Source organism: Zingiber officinale, chromosome 6B (genome assembly GCF_018446385.1).
Source record: "Zingiber officinale cultivar Zhangliang chromosome 6B, Zo_v1.1, whole genome shotgun sequence".
Classification (NCBI taxonomy): Eukaryota; Viridiplantae; Streptophyta; class Magnoliopsida; order Zingiberales; family Zingiberaceae; genus Zingiber; species Zingiber officinale.
The window spans coordinates 3,893,238-3,911,536 of record NC_055996.1 but is presented as its reverse complement, the minus strand read 5'-3'; the positions used below and the strand labels follow the sequence as shown (position 1 = coordinate 3,911,536).

General features: G+C 44.7%; 2 protein-coding genes across 2 annotated transcripts; one reads left to right on the top strand and one right to left on the bottom strand.

Annotated features, from left to right (window-relative positions):
- Positions 1-1,704: 1,704 nt before the first annotated feature.
- On the top strand, positions 1,705-4,049 carry LOC121990029. The gene is made up of 4 exons (XM_042544295.1): positions 1,705-1,729; positions 1,846-2,174; positions 2,328-3,260; positions 3,798-4,049. Exons 1-4 carry the CDS (start codon positions 1,705-1,707, stop codon positions 4,047-4,049), a joined length of 1,539 nt encoding a protein of 512 aa, XP_042400229.1.
- A 7,159-nt stretch (positions 4,050-11,208) lies between these two features.
- LOC121990022 (protein MKS1-like) lies at positions 11,209-11,625 on the bottom strand. The gene has a single exon (XM_042544289.1). It carries the CDS (start codon positions 11,623-11,625, stop codon positions 11,209-11,211), a length of 417 nt encoding a protein of 138 aa, XP_042400223.1.
- Between the last annotated feature and the right edge of the window lie 6,674 nt (positions 11,626-18,299).

Here is an 18,299-nt window from a genome sequence, read left to right as displayed (position 1 = left end):
GGAGGCGCAAGCGGCCCGTAAAAAGGAAACACCGGCGAAGTTAGCAACGCCGGTCGAGCGGAGGCCTCAAGTCCTTCAACCACCCCGAGGACCCCAGGTCGAGGGGATGAGGCCACATCAAGAATCAAGGCCGCATGCTGTCCAACATGTGGCAGCCGAACGACCTAAGCCAAAAGGAAAGGTATGGACTCCCATGTTTTGTTCACTTCATCAGTCGGTAATCCACAACACCCGCAATTGTCGGAGTCTCGCCCCGGCCACTAAGTCAAGGAGCTATCGCCGTCGATCACCCTCGCTTGACCGGTGGCATAATTATCAAAATGATGGGCGACGAGCAGCCAGACAGTCACCCGAGCAGCGACACCCGCACCCACCAAGAAGCAACCCCTGAGCCTCCCATGAGCGAGTCAGGCTGTCTGTTCGGGAGGAAAAAAAATAGAAGCAACACCGCTCGGGGGGAAATCAACATCATCGCTGGTGGGTCGACCAGCGGTGACTCCAACCGAGCCCACAAGTCGTACGCCCGGCGGATGGAGATCCATGGCGTGGGATGCAGCCAAGAGAAGGCGAACGGACCAGAGATCAGCTTCGGCCCTTGCGACATCGAGGGAGTTGAAGTGCCTCACGACGACGCCCTTGTCATCCGAGCGGTAATAGTAAACTACACTATTCATCGCATCTTTATTGACACAGGGAGCTCGGTCAACATCATCTTCAAGAAGGCGTTCGACCAGCTTCAGATTGACAGGGCTGAGCTATTGCTTATGACAATGCCCTTGTTCAGATTCACTGGTAACGAGATTCAGCCAGTCAGTCAGATGAAATTGGCTATTTTGCTCAGTGAAGAGCCGCTCAGAAGGACGCGGACCACTAACTTCATCGTAGTGGACGCGTCCTCGGCGTACAACGTCATTTTGGGCCGACTAGCCCTCAATGAATTCCGGGCTGTCATCTCAACATTCTATCAGAAGATCAAGTTCCTTGTCGAAAACCAAGTGGGGGAGGTCAGAGGCGATCAGCTGGCAGCACGGCGCTGCTATGTGGAGATGGTCTGAGCCGAGTCGAGGTCCGCTCGGAAGACCCCCCCGGATTGAGGTAAATGCTATAACTGAAAGGCCTCCCACCTTAGTTTATAAAGAAAAAGAAGTGCAAATCCGGGATGGCCAATCGGACGCCACCACCTTCGTGGCATCAGACCTGGAGGCTGGCCCGAAGGAGGAGCTGATCAGGTGCCTACAGCGCAACAACAACGTCTTCGCGTGGTCAACACACGAGCTACCAGGCATCTCGCCGAGCGTCGCTCAGCACGAGCTCCATGTCCGGCCGGACGCTCGACCCGTTAAGCAGAGAAAGTGGGACTTCAGCATGGAGCAGAATGTCATCATCCGAGCGGAAGTCGAGAAACTCCTGGAGGCCGGCCACATATGGGAGGTACAGTTCCCAAGTTGGCTCGCGAATGTGGTGCTAGTCTCCAAGCCAGGCAATAAGTGGAGGGTCTGCATCGACTTCCGAGATCTGAATAGGGAGTGCCCAAAGAACTTTTACCCGCTGCCCCGAATTGATCAGATGGTGGATTCGACCGCTGGATGCGAGTTAATATGCATGCTGGATGCATATCAATGTTACCATCAAGTGCCGCTCGCCCGGGAAGACCAGGAGAAAGTGAGCTTTATTACGGCGGACGACACTTACTGTTACAACGTAATGCCGTTCGGGTTGAAGAATGCAGGTGCTACATACCAGCGACTCATGAACAAAGTGTTCCGGAAGGAGATCGGGCGAAACCTGGAGGTATACGTTGATGGCATCTTATTAAATCAATTCGAGCGGTCAACCTGTGTGCAGATATAGAGGAAACCTTCGGGATGCTGAGGACATACGGGGTCAAGATAAATTCCCAAAAGTGTCCGTTCGGAGTAAAAAGTGGGCGCTTTTTGGGGTACATCGTTACCGAGCGAGGTATAGAGGCGAATCCAAGTAAAGTGAAAGCGCTGCAAGACATGTCGCCCCCCAGAAATCTGAAGGAAGCTCAGCACCTTACGGGACGAATAACCGCACTGTCCAGATTCATCTTGAAGACCGTCGATCGGAGCTTGCCTTTTTTCAAGATTTTGCACCGAGCCACCAAGTTCCAATGGGATGCAGAGTGCGACAAAGCCTTCGAGGAGCTCAAAGTATACCTCAATTCCTTACCTGTGTTAGCCAAGCCGATCACCAAGGAGCCCCTTAGAGTTTAATTGTCCTCGAATGAATATGTCGTCGGGTCGGCTCTTGTGAGGTCGGACGGCGAAAAGCAGCCTGTGTACTTCCTAAGCCACATACTAAAGGATGCCGAGTTTCACTACACTGGTCTCGAGAAGTTAGCTTTTACGCTAGTACTCGTCGCTCGAAGGCTCCGCCCTTATTTCCTAGCTCACCCGATCGTTGTGATGATAAACAGCCCCCTGGGAAGGGTCCTTCTCAATCCAGAGGCGTCCAATCGGTTAATCAAATGTATCACAGAACTTAGTGAATTCGACATACGGTATCAGCCCCGGACGGCAATCAAGGCACAGTCGTTAGCAGACTTTATCACGGAGGTACAAGATCCCGAGCCCGAAGCCACCTGGAAGGTATACGTGGATGGATCATTCACTCGGCAAGGAAGTGGGATCGATGTGCTGTTAATTTCCCCCCATGGAGAACGAATTCACTTGTCCGTACGACTAGATTATCGGGCGACCAATAATGAAGCGGAGTATGAGGCGCTAATAGCAGGACTGCAGGCCGCTCGGCATGTGGGAGCCAGTAAGGTCTTGATTCATTCAGACTCACAGTTGGCTGCTCAGCAACTCTCGGGAGCATTCGAGATAAGCAACGTCGGGCTCAAGCTTTATGCGGGAGCCTTCGAAAAACTGAAGGTCAGTTTTCAAGCGGTGCTCGTCCAGAAGATCCCCCGAGCGGATAATCAGGCTGCAGATGAGCTAGCTAAGCTAGCCATCTTGATATCACCGATCGTCATCCAACAGCCGATCGAGCAGGTATCTCTGGTTTCCCACATCGACAGGATGGAGGGGCTCACATTTCCAAATGACTGGCGGGCGACTATAGCAGAATTTCTGAGGTCGAGAGCAACACCCTCCAATCGGGAGGAAGCACATTTGCTAAGGAGGAGAGCTAGTCGGTTCGTCCTCATTGGCGACCAGCTCTACAAAAAGGCGTTCTCCAGGCCTCTGCTCAAATGTGTTGGTCCGGAAGATGTGGACTATATTCTGCAAGAGGTACACCAAGGTTCATGCGGCGAACATCCGGGCAGCCGCTCATTAGCGAGAAAGATTCTTTTGGCCGGCTACTTTTGGCCAACTTTACAGGATGACGCCGCTCGGACAGTCGCCACGTGCTTATCTTGCCAAAAGTACCACAATTTTTCACATCGTCCCGCGGAGGAGTTAAAGACATCCACAGTGTCCTGCTCGTTTGATCAATGGGGCATGGACATTGTGGGACCATGTCCAATGGCAACTGGACAGCAGAAGTTCTTATTAGTAGCGGCTAACTATTTTTCTAAGTGGATCGAGGCCGAGCCAATGGCTAACATAACCGAGCAGATGGTCCAGAAATTCATCTGGCAGCATATCATCTGTCGGTTTTAAATCCCACGGTGGCTCATCTCTGATAACGAAAGGCAGTTCTCGGGTCAGCAACTCAAGGAATGGTGCAAGGGGTACTGCATCCAGCAAGCTTTCACCTCTGCTGTGTATCCCCAAAGTAATGGGCAAGTTGAAGTCGCCAATTGGGAGATCCTGTGAGTTCTTCAGGCTCGGCTCGACCATGACGGGGGAAGTTGGGTAGACGAGCTGCCCGGTGTATTATGGGCACTCCGAACAATGCCCAAGGAGGGAATGGGAATGACCCCATTCCGCCTGGATTATTGGGGGGAGGTCATCGTCCCAGTAGAGGTCGGGATAGAATCCGATCGGACCCAACACTACGACGAAGACAATGCCGAGCGGAGGCACTTGGAGCTGGACCTGGTGGATGAGATGCTAGCAAGGTCGTCGTTCGGCTGATGGCGTACTGGCAGAGAATGAAGCAAAACTACAACAGACGGGTAAATCCTAGATCTTTTCAGGTCGATAACCTCGTCTGGAAGAGAGTCAAGCCGGTTGGCGATGTCACTAAGCTAGAGCTCCTTGGGTCGGGCCTTTCAAGGTTGTAGAAAAACTCCGCTCGGGCGCCTATTACCTCGAGGACGAAGACGGGAGGAAGCTAGAGCGACCGTACAGTGCAAGCCACCTCCAGCCGTACCAAGCTGGATAAAAGATGCACCAATATAATGTGCAATATACACTTGTCATCCTCTTTGTTTCCTTTGACTGCAGGAAGAAAAATCAAAAAGGTTTTTGCAAAATTACCGCCGAGCGGTCATTCTAAAGTCAGACCGGCGACTATAAACCCCCCGGCTTGAAGACCGTCGAGTGGCGACGTTAAACTCTAGGGTCGAAGCGGTGACCATAAATATCCCGCTCGGAAGACCGTCGAGCGGCGATGTTAAACTCTAGAGTCGGACCAGCGACTATAAACCCCCCGGCTTGAAGACCGTCGAGCGGCGACGTTAACTCTAGGGTCGAAGCGGCGACCATAAATATCCCGTTTAGAAGACCGTCGAGCGGCGACGTTAAACTCTAGAGTCGGACCGGTGACTATAAAGCCCCCGGCTTGAAGACCGTCGAGTGGTGACGTTAAACTCTAGGGTCGAAGCGGTGACCATAAGTATCCCGCTCGGAAGACCGTCGAGCGGCGACGTTAAACTCTAGAGTCGGACCAGCAACTATAAAGCCCCCGACTTGAAGATCGTCGAGCGGCGACGTTAAACTCTAGGGTCGAAGCGGCGACCATAAGTATCCCGCTCGGAAGACCGTCGAGCGGCAACGTTAAACTCTAGAGTCGGACCGGCGACTATAAACCCCCCGGCTTGAAGACCGTCGAGCGACGACGTTAAACTCTAGGGTCGAAGCGATGACCATAAATATCCCACTCGGAAGACCGTCGAGCGGCGACGTTAAACTCTAGAGTCTAAGCGGTGACCATAAATATCCCGCTCGAAAGACCGTTGAGTGGCGACGTTAAACTCTAGAGTCGGACCGGCGACTATAAACCCCTCGGCTCGAAGACCGTCGAGCGGCGACGTTAAACCCTAGAGCCAAACCAGCGACTATTAAAAATCCAGCTTATTGCCGACCAGCAGCTATAATGATTCATCATAGGCATCGCTCAAACTTAACAGGACTTGTGGTCTTGTACTCAACTGCCGGGCGGTGGCTCGTGGATCAAAAGATGATGGCTCTCACGAATTCAGTAACGATCAAAGGAACAGATAACTTGCTCGAATACACAGTAATATAGTAGGCAAATGAGGAAAATTCATTAAGCAAAATATGTCGAACGGCAAGTACACAAAATGAAATAGACCGAACGGCCAATACACAGTCACGACTTCACTCTAGATAATTAAAAAATCTCATCCGGAATCGTGGTCAAAAGATCAACATGATCGCGGATGGGAATAATGAAATCCTCAGGAAGCTGGCCCTTGGTCTTCAGGTAGTCGGTCGTGGCAGTGATAGCCAGCTCGAATGCGTGGACAAGCCGAGCGCAGGTTTTCTCTACGAATTTCTCCGAGCGGATGTAGTTTTGCTGCATGACAGCAACCCGGCTCGGCTCGGCATCCTGATATTCTTTGAAGGCGGCTCGGGAAGCCTCCAACGCATCTTGAAAGGCCTTCAGATCAGTCCGAAGAGCGGCCACCTCCGCCGAGCAGCCGGCCTTCTCGGCAGTAAGCAGGTCGGTCAACTCCTTGACTTTCAGCTCGATCACCCGGGCCTCGGCATTCTTTGCCTCCAGGTCGGTGATGGCTTGATTCTTCCTGGTGGTGGCCAAAGAGATCTTCCTGTCGAATGTTTTCACCTGTTTCTCAAGCTGGTCCACCCTGGTCTGTAGGCGCGAAGATTTGTGCTGCTCGACCTCTAGTAGTTTATTGGTCTTTTCCAAGTTGACCCTCAGCTCGGCATAAGAAGGGCCTTGAGGGGGAGTTCTTCCTGGTGGTGGCCAAAGAGATCTTCCTGTCGAATGTTTTCACCTATTTCTCGAGCTGGTCCACCCTGGTCTGTAGGCCCGAAGATTTGTGCTGCTCGGCCTCTAGTAGTTTATTGGTCTTTTCCAAGTCGACCCTCAGCTCGGCATAAGAAGGGCCTTGAGGGGGAGCCCCACCAGAGACCTTGAGTTTTTTGAACTCCTCCTCAAGGAGGGCCAAGCGGTTGCATACCGCTATACTTTCCACCCAATACTGCAACCAGATTAGAAGGGAAATAGTCAGTGCCGAGCGGAAAGGAAGAAATAAAGGCTGGTAATGAAAAAGTTACCCCAGTGGTTTGTTGCAAATAGATATTGCTGAGCAACCCCGGGGGCATCAAACCAACACGTGCTCGGGCGTCCTCCCAGACCTTCACCAGCGGTCCCCGGATGGTTATTTGGTGCTCGGGGCTCATCGGCCACTCAGCCGCCTGCAAATATTCCTCCGTCAGTAGATGGAGGATGGCCTTGATCGTCCTGCGTCCTCTCGGTGCAGATTGAGTAGACACTAAAGGGGTGTAGGACTGACCGACCGGCTTAGAGCGAACAAGAGATCGCCTAATTGTTCGCGGAGCAGGAGGGAGTGAGCTAAGAGGCTGAGCCGCGATGGGGTCGGAAGGCCAATCTCCTTGAGATGGGGTCCGGTCAGAAGACAGCGCCTCCACAGCCGCTGGAGCCAAAGGAGGATTGTCCATCGGCTCGGACACGTGAACAGCTGAGGTGGCCGAGCGGGTTGGTGTGCCCGTTCGGCGGCGTTTGCGCCCCACCAACGGGAGTTCGTCACTGGAAGACTCGGCTTCCTCAGGCCTAGGGGCCGGTTGGGCACTTGACGGAGCAGTTTCTCCTGCTGCATCGATAGTGGCGGTCCAAGCGACAGACGCATTGCCCGCCGTCTGTGCCTCTTCACTCTCGCCTTCATGAGAGCCGACCGGGGCGATGCCGAGTCTCTCTGCTTCCTGCGCTACAGCCGCCTCTATCTCGGCAGCCTTGCGTCTTAGCATGCCGAGCGCCACAGATTTCATCATGGTCGCGGTTGCAAAAAAGAGAAAGGAAATCAATTAGACCTAAAGAAAAGAAGAGAAAGTTATTTCTTACCAAGGCCGCTCGGAAGCCGTGTTCGGATCGGGCTTAAGCCGAATAGATACAACATCCCTTCAGGCAACAGCTTATGGGTGTCCAGCTTCAGCTCGGCCAACAGGTTAGCTGCGTGTAGATAAGCAGGCTCGGTCCTGTACTTTTTCAGGTCAGGGGGAGGTGGCAGAGCAGTTTTCCATTTGGTTCGAAAAGGTGGCGGCTCGGGAAAACTCAAGAAGAAAAAATATTCGTTCCAGTGCTTGTTAGAGGTAGGCATTTTATCGAAGAAAAAAAAAGTCGATCCGCGATTGAAACAGGAAGGTGTTGATCTTAAACTGCTTGGGATAGTAAAAATAATAAAAGATCTGAGGCTTAAGGGGGATGTTGTGCATCCGAAAGAGCACAATTACGCCACACAATAGCCTAAAAGAATTGGGCACGAGTTGGCCGAGCAGAATGTGAAAGTAGTTGCACACTTCTATGATGAATGGTGAATGGGAAACCTAAGGTCGGCTATAAATTGGTCGCGAAAGAAGGTAACAGTGCCGACCGGCGGGTCATTGGGTCGGTCGGACGGCTCGGCCATGGTAAGCTTGTGGTTGGCAGGTATGTCTTAGGCATTGATCAAATTACAGGCGTCTCCCGATTCGAACCGGCTTTCCATGGCTTGGTACCAGAGGCCGAGAGAAGGATCAGAGGTACTAGCCATGGACGGAAAAGGAAAAGCTTGATGTTTTTGCGGGTGGTTCAACAGAGAAAGATTGACGGGACTAGGAACAGAGAGAAAGCTTAAACGAAGGAATACAGCGACAAGGTAAAGCAATGAAGAAACTTACTAGGAAGTGAAACATAAGGGAGAAGGGGGCCGAGAGTTCGCCGGAGCTCCGAAAGAGCAAGTCGTCAAAGAGCTAAGCACGAAAGGAAGCACCAAAGCACGAAGGAAGTAACGATTGAGCAGAAGTTGGCTTCGAGGTTTTATAAACGTTTAGCCCAGCTAGCCAGAACCGTCTGATTTAGGTCACCAGAATCGAGGCTTGCATCCGGCCGTGAAATTCGAACAGTCGCGTGTCGCATCGGAGCTGACACCTTTGCCGTACGATGAGGGGGGGGGGACTCCACGTGTCGCCAGGTTACTGGGTAGCATTTAAAGCAGACCATTACGAGGCGTGGTTGCATGATCGTTGATAATAAGGGGGATTTGCACGAATTCCAAAGGGATCTCGATGACAATAGCTTTTGACCGTGAGCGGACTCGAACGCGGAGCAAAAAGACTTAACAAGTGCAAGCGCACTCCTCGTCGACTGGCTAGCGCCGGCTCGGCCGAACGGGCCGCCCGAGCCCACCTCAACCCCTCCATCATCGTTGCCAGACGGCCAACAAAGCACTAAACTAGTCCAATCAGTCGGACTTATAGCCTCCTTCGACTAGACTTAAGGGGGAGGCATGTGATCCAGTGGTAAGCATAGGGAGACCCACATGGGCGGTGATTAACGACACGTGGGGGTTAAAGCCAGGAAGGTCAACCTAAGGATTCCGCCGATCGGAGAGATCTAAAGTCCGATCAGCCAGGATAACGCCCGGGCCGGTGTAAAGACAGCTCGACTACAGGTCGAGTTTCCGACGCTCCCAAGCCGATCCGCTAAGCGGTTTACCCGCTCGGTTGGGTGAGCTATAGATCAACTAAGACTACAAGCCCGTCTAAGCATGTGGTCGAGCGGGCTTCCCGCTCGGTCTAATACATGTCCCCTACCGTGCGGCAGTGGGTCCAAGCGTCTCTCCCGTTCGGACTAGCAACAGACGGGCTGTAGAAAAGGACGAAGGGGACAGATGGTGATATCCTTCTCGAGACATGTGCCACCGACGAATAGCATCGTCGGCAGCCGGACCGGATAGAGAATCGTACGGTGGAAGTTTCCACTGTCATGTCAGAGATATGCTTGGACGGTTGTGGTATGGCGTCAGACGTATTTTTCTGACACATCCATTTTGAGGTATGTTTTGGGAAGTGTGCACGCCTCGAGAAGTGTGCACGCGCCTCCTAGGGATCCTATATAAGGACCCCCAGACTTCGACGGAGGTATGCAATCTCATCTACTGTAGCTCTTTGCCTCACTCTGCGTCGATTTCTTCTCGCCTGACTTGAGCGTCAGAGGGCCGTTGCTGGGATCCCCTTCCCGGCTCGGTTTTGTTGCAGGTTTACCGGAGTCCACGTCAGCCTAGAGTCTACGCGAAGCCAGCAGAGAGCGCCACGTCCCCAGTGTCTGTCGACTCGACTCTCGAACAGGAACAGGGGCAATTTGCACGAATTCCCAAAAGATTCGTGTGACGGCAACGTTGACTACATACGCGAAGCGCCAATCGACTTCAAGGATCGGTCCTATGGTCGACCGATACCCTTCGGCAGACCGACTGGGATCCATCAGTGGCCAGGTCGATCGGCCAACTAATCCCTAGACTTCTTGTCCAGTCAGTCGGACTCGTAGGCTCCTTCGACTATACTTGAGGGGGAGACATGTAATGCGATGATGAGGGGCCAACCCAATGGAGGGTAATTGCCACGGCGGAGGTCAAAGGGTAAAGTTGGGACGGCCAATGCCCTTGTACCATCGGTCGGTCGGGCGACCCACTCGTTCGACTAGGGATGGCAATTTCACCCAAACCCGATGGAGAATCCGACATCCGACCCGAATGGAGGAGGGTATGGAGGGACTATCAATACCCGATACCCGACCCAAATACCCGATTAAATAATATATATTAAAGAAAATTTTCTTTTTCTAAAATCAACTTACTATTTTTTTTATATTAGTAAGAGACTATATAGATGTTTAATCTATTTTTATAATTATATATATATATATTAATAGGATGTTAATTTTAATATGTTTTTGTTGAATGATAATAATTCGATAGAAAGAAGAAAAAATATACGTATAAAAGATATTTGATCCTTTAATGGGTATGAGTTTACCCATCGGATATCCTATACCCGATGGGTATGAGTACGGAGGATATTGAATCTGACCCGAACCCGACCCATTGTCATCCCTACGTTCGACCGGGATAGAGAAGATCCGATCCAACATCATCATAGCTCGACCACATACCGAGCTTCTGACGCTCAGAGAAGTGTGTCGATGAAGCACATGTCGAGTGGCCAGCTCCGCTCGGAGTTACATCAAACCTCGAAACCAGCCTAGCGGAGCCACGACCGAGCAGATTACATTCAAAGCGGAGCTCGGGCAGTGGGTGGTTGGCCGATTGGCCATGCCCCCGATAACGATAGCATCCGGACGACTGATGGTTGGTCGAACGGCTCACCCCGTCGGTCCAGGAACGGACAAAAGAAGGATCTGTGATATCCTTCTGGGAGCTCGTGCCACCAACAGACGGCATAGTCGGCGGCATGGTGCCCTATATAAAGGGCCCCAAGCTTCAACGGAGGTATGCTAATTTTTTTACTGTAGTTACACTGTTACTCTATTTCTGTTACTCCGCTTCCTTTACTTCCACATCGTCGATAATTGACTTGAGTGTCGGAGGGTTATCACCAGGAACCCCTCCCTAGCTCGGCACTGATGTTGCTGTGGTTACAGGTCTCTCTAGCTTGGAGTCTACGCACGGTCAATAAGAACGTCATGTTCCATAGTATCCATCACCTCGACTTTTAGAGAGGACCAGTATTATAAAATTATTTATTTATAAGTTATTAAACATGCATGCAATATCCTCCCTATCAACTTAATTTACACTGATCACATCACTACTAAAAGTTAAAAAAAAAATTATGGCCACTTCTTTTTCATTTTATCATTCCTAAAATCTTCTACCAAAACTATCCATAATTCTTTTATCCATTTGACAATTTCATAGAACAACTTTATTCAATATAAATCTAATTGGAGATTTATATTGAATTGAACCGTTTTATAAAATTGTCAAATGAACCAAAATTAGAAATAATTTTGATAAAAACACCCTAGTAAAAATCTCCTTCCGCCCTCCCAAAATCCTCCAACTCCTCACTCATCGATCGGAACTCCGTCTCCGGCGACGCCTGGCCACAAACAAGGAGGGCTCAGGTCATGCAAGAACAGAGCAGGCAGCGCAGGCGAGGACGGCGACAAGGGGGGAGTTCCAACCAAGGCCAACGACTCCCCGGTCGACATACCGCCGGAGCGCTTCGGCCCTCGGGCTTTCACCCTCACTGGAAACTGCTGCGGGTTTCCGGCGGACTTGACGGCGGCCGGCAACGACGACGGCCCAGTCAGGCTCTGCACCAGCGCCTTGAACTCGCTGGCGTCGGCATGGATCACATCGGGCGACACCAGGTACACGACGACGGCCTTCCGCTGGGGCTTCTGCGCCTTGTGCGACTCATCACGAACAGCCAGCGGCGGCGGCCGCCGCCCCTTCAACTGCATCTTTGAAGACGACATGCCGAGTGCTTAAATTATCTGCCTCCGGTAGAACTCACCACCTGCAATTTAATTATATAGATAAACTTTTGGCAGTGTGAATAGGACAATAAGTCAAAATAGAGCTCAGTTCGAGTTAAACCGAATTGGTTCAAGGCCAATCGAGCTCAAGTTGAGTCAGACCGAGCTCAGATCAATTTAGATCGAGTCCGAGTCAAATCAAATCAAGCTCCGACCAAATCAGCACTTAAAGAATACCTCAAGTTAATTCAGGTCTAATCATATTTGAATGTGATCGGTACAAATTGAGAATTGACTCAGCATTTGTTGAAGCAACAAAGGAAGAGGTGTGATCTTTAAAAACCAGGATCGTTTCTTTCACTTTCTAGTTAAAGGTAACTAACTCTCTATTTTTCTTACTTTTCTCTACTTACCTTTTAACCTCTCTCTTGAGTTTTTTCAAATCTTTGCTCAAAGGATAAGTCGGTACGATGGAAGTTGGTTGATTGAAGCTGTCTAAAGGAAATCGATCATGCGTTTTATGTTAATGGAGATATCTGGACTTCCTGTCCGGTGTTCGAAGTCAATATTGTACCCACATGATTCAATCAGATCATAGTTTTGTTCTTGGACTCTCTTCAAAAGACCTTATGTCAATGGAGATATATTTTCTTTTATAAACTCATGATATTTTCCATGTATTTTTAATATGAAACTATATTTACAACCTTACAATCCTAACAGCCGAACATCTTCTTAGATGAGAAGATATTTAATCTTCAAAAGAATGAATTTAACAGGATTTGATCTTACCCAATGAAATAACTACCATCCGAATACCCACTAAACTACACTGTGGTGGGGGCTGATATCAAATCCATCTTAGTTCTTATATCTGATCCAAATTAAATTCATCAAAAAGTTGGCACTTTTGATTACTCCAAACACTGATTAAGTGAATAGTAGTGTTGCTAGTTGCAATTATAGCGTATAAATTTTTGCCCACTTGTGAGTTGATAGGTTTTGGTAATCTGGTGCAGTTGGCTTCTGGAGGAAGAAGTCAGCGAACGCATGGTCGATGACTAAGAAGGCATGTGGTCTCCAAGTGACTTTCTCATGATCAACATCATCACAATCGTCGCAGACTTTTCTCCATTAATTCCTCCTTAATTCAAGAGTTCACCCAAGATATGTCGATCAGGATCACCATGCAAAATAGCTGAAGGTCGTCTTTTAATTAACTCCAAATATATATATATATATATATATATATATATATATATATATATGACTATCTTTTCCTTGCAGTGAAGCATTGAGTACACTGGAAATGAATATGGAAGTGGCCGCAGGATACTCAAAGAATACGACTAGATCTTCGGGAAAATCTAGACTAGAAATTGTCTTTCCTTTTATTTTAAGTAGACAAAGAAAATAAACTTAATTCCCATGCAATCCAAACCGTACGTCTTTTTCTTTGACGTTAATGTCGTGTTATAATCATACATTATTTAATTTAGCGTTACGAAAAGGATGTTATAACACTTCTCCTTTTGAACTCCAAGCATGCATGAGGTGGTCAGGATATGTGTATAATTTTTTTTAATTTTATTTATTAAAAAAATATAAATTTTAAAATTAAAAATTAAATAAAATAATTATTTTTTTTTATAATTTTAGTTTCTGTAATTTTATTTTTCCAATTTTATAATTTTAATCGTTTAGTTGTAATTTCATTTTCTCACACATATCTATTTTATTTAATAAATATATTTAAAAAAATAATATTTTTTTTGAAAAATAATAAAATTATATTTTTAAAAGTAAGATTATTATTAAAAATAATAATAATAATTTAAATATTTTAAAATATATTTATTTAATATGATATAATTTTAAGATGATTGAGTGGATTATGGGATCCATACATAATGAGTGTTAATATTAAAAGAAATACGGATAAAAGAATAATGTTATTATAATGAATATGTGACAGTGGACTCTATATTTTTTGATAAGATAATGAGTGTTATAATAATGTATCGTTGTGGATGCCCTTAGATTTTTCATATAATGGCAATGACAAACTCTTAGGGCATCTTCAATGTAAGACTTGTAAAATCTAAAAAGATGAATAAAAAGTCTTGAATCATTATAGAGATGAGGTTTAAGGTTTGTGTTTTAAAAACAGTAGTGAAAACACAAAGCTATTTTTTTTCTTGAATTTGATGTAATATGTATGAAATCATGTAACTCATGCTATGAATTGGATCATAAAAAAATTTATTTAGAGATTTAATCATTGAAGATATTTCAATGAACTTTCATATTATTGATATGATATATTAGAATTTTGAAAAAAAAAAAATCATTTGGAGCTCTAATAATTAGAGATGCGCTTATGCTGATAATTTATCCGGATTAAGCGGGTGGAGTGTTAGCGTAGGAAAGAAGTGGCGATGTTTTTTTTTGGAAATTATATTTGTGTTGAAAATTTAAGTTGACTTTTTAAAACTATATATCTATATTTAAAATTTTATCTTCTTATAAATTCAAATTAGGTTTTTGAAATTATATATTCTTCAGAAATTATATTTTGATGAAATTCGAGTTAACTTTATGGATTAAATACTTTTCTATAGTTTTATAGTTTGAATGATGGATTACTTCATTTATATTTTTTAATTTAGATGATGTTTTGGGATACTACAAACATTTATATTATTTGATCAATATTTAAATACAATGATTTCTCTCTTGTCGGATGGTTTCATTTTTTTTTATGAATTTGAGACATTAAAATGTTTTCTATATTTTTGCAATTATATTTTTATAGGATATTAGAGTATATATATGACAAAATCTCTTAATGGAAAATTAAATGGGTTTATTAGTGGATTTAGCATGATATTATTGAACCAATCCAGCTACAAAGTATATATGTAAGATTTGCATAGAATCTTATCTTGTTGGTAAAAAAATTATAAGATATAGAGTTATTGGAGAAAACATTGATGCTTTGCCAATGTTTCAAAAAATGTTGATGCTTTTAAGATGTAAAAAATAGCTAATAAATTTATTTTAAAGAGAACAATTTCTCATGTCTTCTTTCTCATGCAAAGTAATTCATTCTAAAAATTTGGCAAACTCTTGATTGATTATTCAATAAAAGGGACGAAGCTCAATTGCAAATTTTGGAGAATGAACTCGTAAAATACCCCCACAAGATAGTTTTTCTATAGTGGAGTACATTTTGAAAATCAAGAATGTACGTTTAAAAATTCTCTTCTAAATTTAGAAGAAATAACTTTTAAGCTCATATGAGAAATATTATTAATAGATATTGAAGTTACAATATATTCACTTCTTTATTTCAATTGAAGGGTGAGTTCAACAACCGTCTTTATCAAAGTTGAAATTTTTGTTATTATAGTAAGAGTCCTAGAATGTTATTGTTATAAGTAATCAGGTTAGTTTTAATATGATGAATTGAGTTAAATTAGATTTTGTATTATTTTGATACATTGTGTCTAAGTATATATGCGGTTGTTGGTGCAATTTCCCCTGGGTCAAAGTTGATCAGATTAATTAAACTTGAGTTAATTTGAGTTTGGATTTCGATGTTTGACAATATGATAGGAAGGAATCAAATAGGACACAATTGATCGGATATTTGACTATATATGGAGATTATTGGTGCAATTATCCATATTAAAAATTGACGGTCAAAGGTTAACCAGAAGAGTTAAGTAGGTCAAAGTTGACTGGATACTTAACTGAGAAGTCCTAACTGGATCTTAGGTAAGGGCAAGACCAATGGGAAAGTTGACAAAATAAGAAAATCCAAGTGGATCAGTGTTGACTAGATATTTGGTGTGAAAAAATCCCGGTGAGTGAAGTCGGACAGTTGGAAAGTCTTGGTCAGTGAAGCTAGACAGTTGAAAAGTCCCAGTTAGTGAAGTCGAACAGTTAGAAAGTTCCGATGAATGAAGCCAGATAGTTGAAAAGTTCTGGTGAATGAACCTAGGTGAAAAATCCTAGTGGGTGAAGTTAGACAAATGGAAATCCTGATGAGTGAAGGCAGGTGGGAAAATCCTAGTGAATAAAGCTAGGTGGTGAAAAGCTCTGGTGAGTAAAGCTAGGCATGTGAAAATTCAGATGGATCAAGATTGACCGGACATATAGTGTGTGAAAATCCAAGTGAGTCAAAGTTAACTGGACACTTGAGACGAGGAGAAAAGTCCCAGTGGGTTAAAGGTTTGACCGGATACTTAGTCACGAAGTCTCAGTAGGTCGCGCTTGACTAGATGTTGGGTAAGGGAACATTAGACTTGGATTAAACAAGTTAGGGTTGGAGCAATCGATTGGGCAAATTAATTGTTCCTAAGCTAATCGATTAGGTAATCAATTATAAGGTTCTTGCGAGAACACAGAAAGGGCATGAATGACCTAATTGATTGATCAATCGATTAGGGTAAGTTGTCGTGAAAACAGAAGGTGGCGAAATCGATTAGCCAATTGATTTTGGCCATGCTAATCGATCGATTGGGTCAATCGATTAGGCATGTGTTTTTGTCATGAGAAAGTGAATCGATTGAGACAATCGATTAAAAAGGCTTAATCGATTGGGTTAATCGATTAAAATATTTTTGTGAGGGAACGTAGAATTGTGGAATTGATTGAGTAATCGATTATGACTCTTTGAATTAATTGGGATGACTCATCAATCAATTAGGATTCAAAAAGAATCATTATGTAGAAATGCAAATAGTCAGATGATGTGTCAATTGATTAGGAAAAAATTGAATCGATTGAGAGGCAGAGAAGCATCGAAGTGTAAACCCGATCTTCTACTTTACCTTTAAACTATACTTGATTTTTAATTTTTTTAATACTTGAACCATCCAAACTTTACCATCGATTAGAAAAAAAAAAGTCCGCTTCAGTGAAAGAAAACAAAATCCATAACCAGCATCATTCAAAACCAAAAAAATTTCCTAAAACCATTCTAAACCCATAAATCGAAATTAATACTTAATCCTTCAAGAATATATTTTTCTCTTAAAATCCCTCAAAAGCATGAATCATAAAATACTATTTTTTTTTTTTTATCATAGAGCGGAAACTGCAAGGTATTCGGATGTGTATTCGAATGTGTACTGTCAGCCTAGTCCAATTAAGTATCAAGGTATTAGGATGTGTACTATCAGCCCAGTCCAGTTAAATATCAGAACCTACAGCCTCCTCATTTCTCTCACCTACCATCATTCAAATCTAGTAAACCTAGTGGCTCAATACATCTAAACCGATAACAACGAACATTACATGTAAAGGCACATGCATCGACGGAAAAGAAAATATTACTTCTCAAACCCATATGAACCACTCCTAATTCTCGGACCATACTCAACCCATAAGAACCTCAAACCAGACCCATATGAACCACTCCTAATTCTCTAAACCCTTTTGCCCTTAACCCACTCCCTCGGCCCTTAGGGAATTAAAATCCCCCAACCCAGCCTCAAGCCAACTAGACCGAGCTCGGCCCCTTGCCTAGCCCTAACCCTAGCCACTTAGCAACCCTCTTAGGACCCTACTGGGTACACGTGAGCCTCCCTCTCTGCACAACCCCTACCATATGTCGCTCTTCCCCTTATTAATCGAACCAAGCCTTAGTTTCCCCATGCAATTCCCTACACGGCTCGGCCCTCTCATTGTTGTTCCAGGCGTCCCTTAATCCTTCTAGGACTCCCTCCAAGTCCTTAATACACCAGCTTACTGATACAATGGCGAGGAAGAAGAAAAAGAGATGTATTAGCACGGAAAAGCAAAAGAGATGTATTGGAATGGAAATGTACTATTTGTTGATGAAGAAATGGGGCCTATAAATAGACTTTACATGGAAACTTTTCAAACTCTATCTTCTATAAAGTAGGATCAATAGATAAGAATCAAAAGACTCGGACAAATTAAAAATGGCTAACACCTAAAGACTTGGACAATGGCTAAAACTTTCAATAAATAAATTATTTTAAATCTTAACACTCTCCCTTAAACTGAAATCTAAAGAAGTCAGTTTAGAAGAAAAGTAGCAGTGCGTGAACAAACTCCAAGTAAACCACGCAACCTTACGAATGTAGCCAACTTGAGCGGCTTGGTCTGTATATCTGCAACTTGATCTTCACTTCGATAATAAACCAATTTGATTGTTCCATCATTGTTGAGATCTCTTAAAAAATAATACCTCACATCGATATGTTTGCTTCTGCCGTGTAGCACAAGATTGTTAGGGAGTTTGATTGCTGAGTTATTGTCACAAAAAAATGTAGTAGCTTCAACTTGTTTGAACTGAAGCTCTTCAAGAATTCTTCTCAACCAGATAGCTTGACAAGCATAAGTTGTTGCAGCAATAAATTCAGCTTTTGTAGTTGACAGGAAGACAATTGGTTGCTTTTTAGAAGACCATGATACGACCCCTGTGCCCAACATAAAAACATAGCCTGAAGTGCTTCTTCTATCATCTTGATCTCCTGCATAATCACTGTCAGTAAACCCAAATAACTCTAACTTTTCACCCTTCCTGAAGAATAACCTAAAATCTTTAGTTCATTGTAAGTAATAAAGGATTCTCTTGGTAGCTAACAAAAGTATTTCTGTTGGATTTTCCATGTATCTGCTTATTAAACTCACATAAT

Excerpts from the sequence above, each read along its gene's own strand:
- LOC121990029 (XM_042544295.1), top strand. The coding sequence starts at position 1,705 with ATGCCGTTCGGGTTGAAGAATGCAG. Across the intron at positions 2,175-2,327 it reads AAGCCTTCGAGGAGCTCAAA|GATGCCGAGTTTCACTACAC; the intron begins GTATACCTCAAT and ends CACATACTAAAG. Across the intron at positions 3,261-3,797 it reads TGGACTATATTCTGCAAGAG|GCTCGGCTCGACCATGACGG; the intron begins GTACACCAAGGT and ends TGAGTTCTTCAG.
- LOC121990022 (XM_042544289.1), bottom strand. The coding sequence starts at position 11,625 with ATGTCGTCTTCAAAGATGCAGTTGAAGGGGCGGCGGCCGCCGCCGCTG.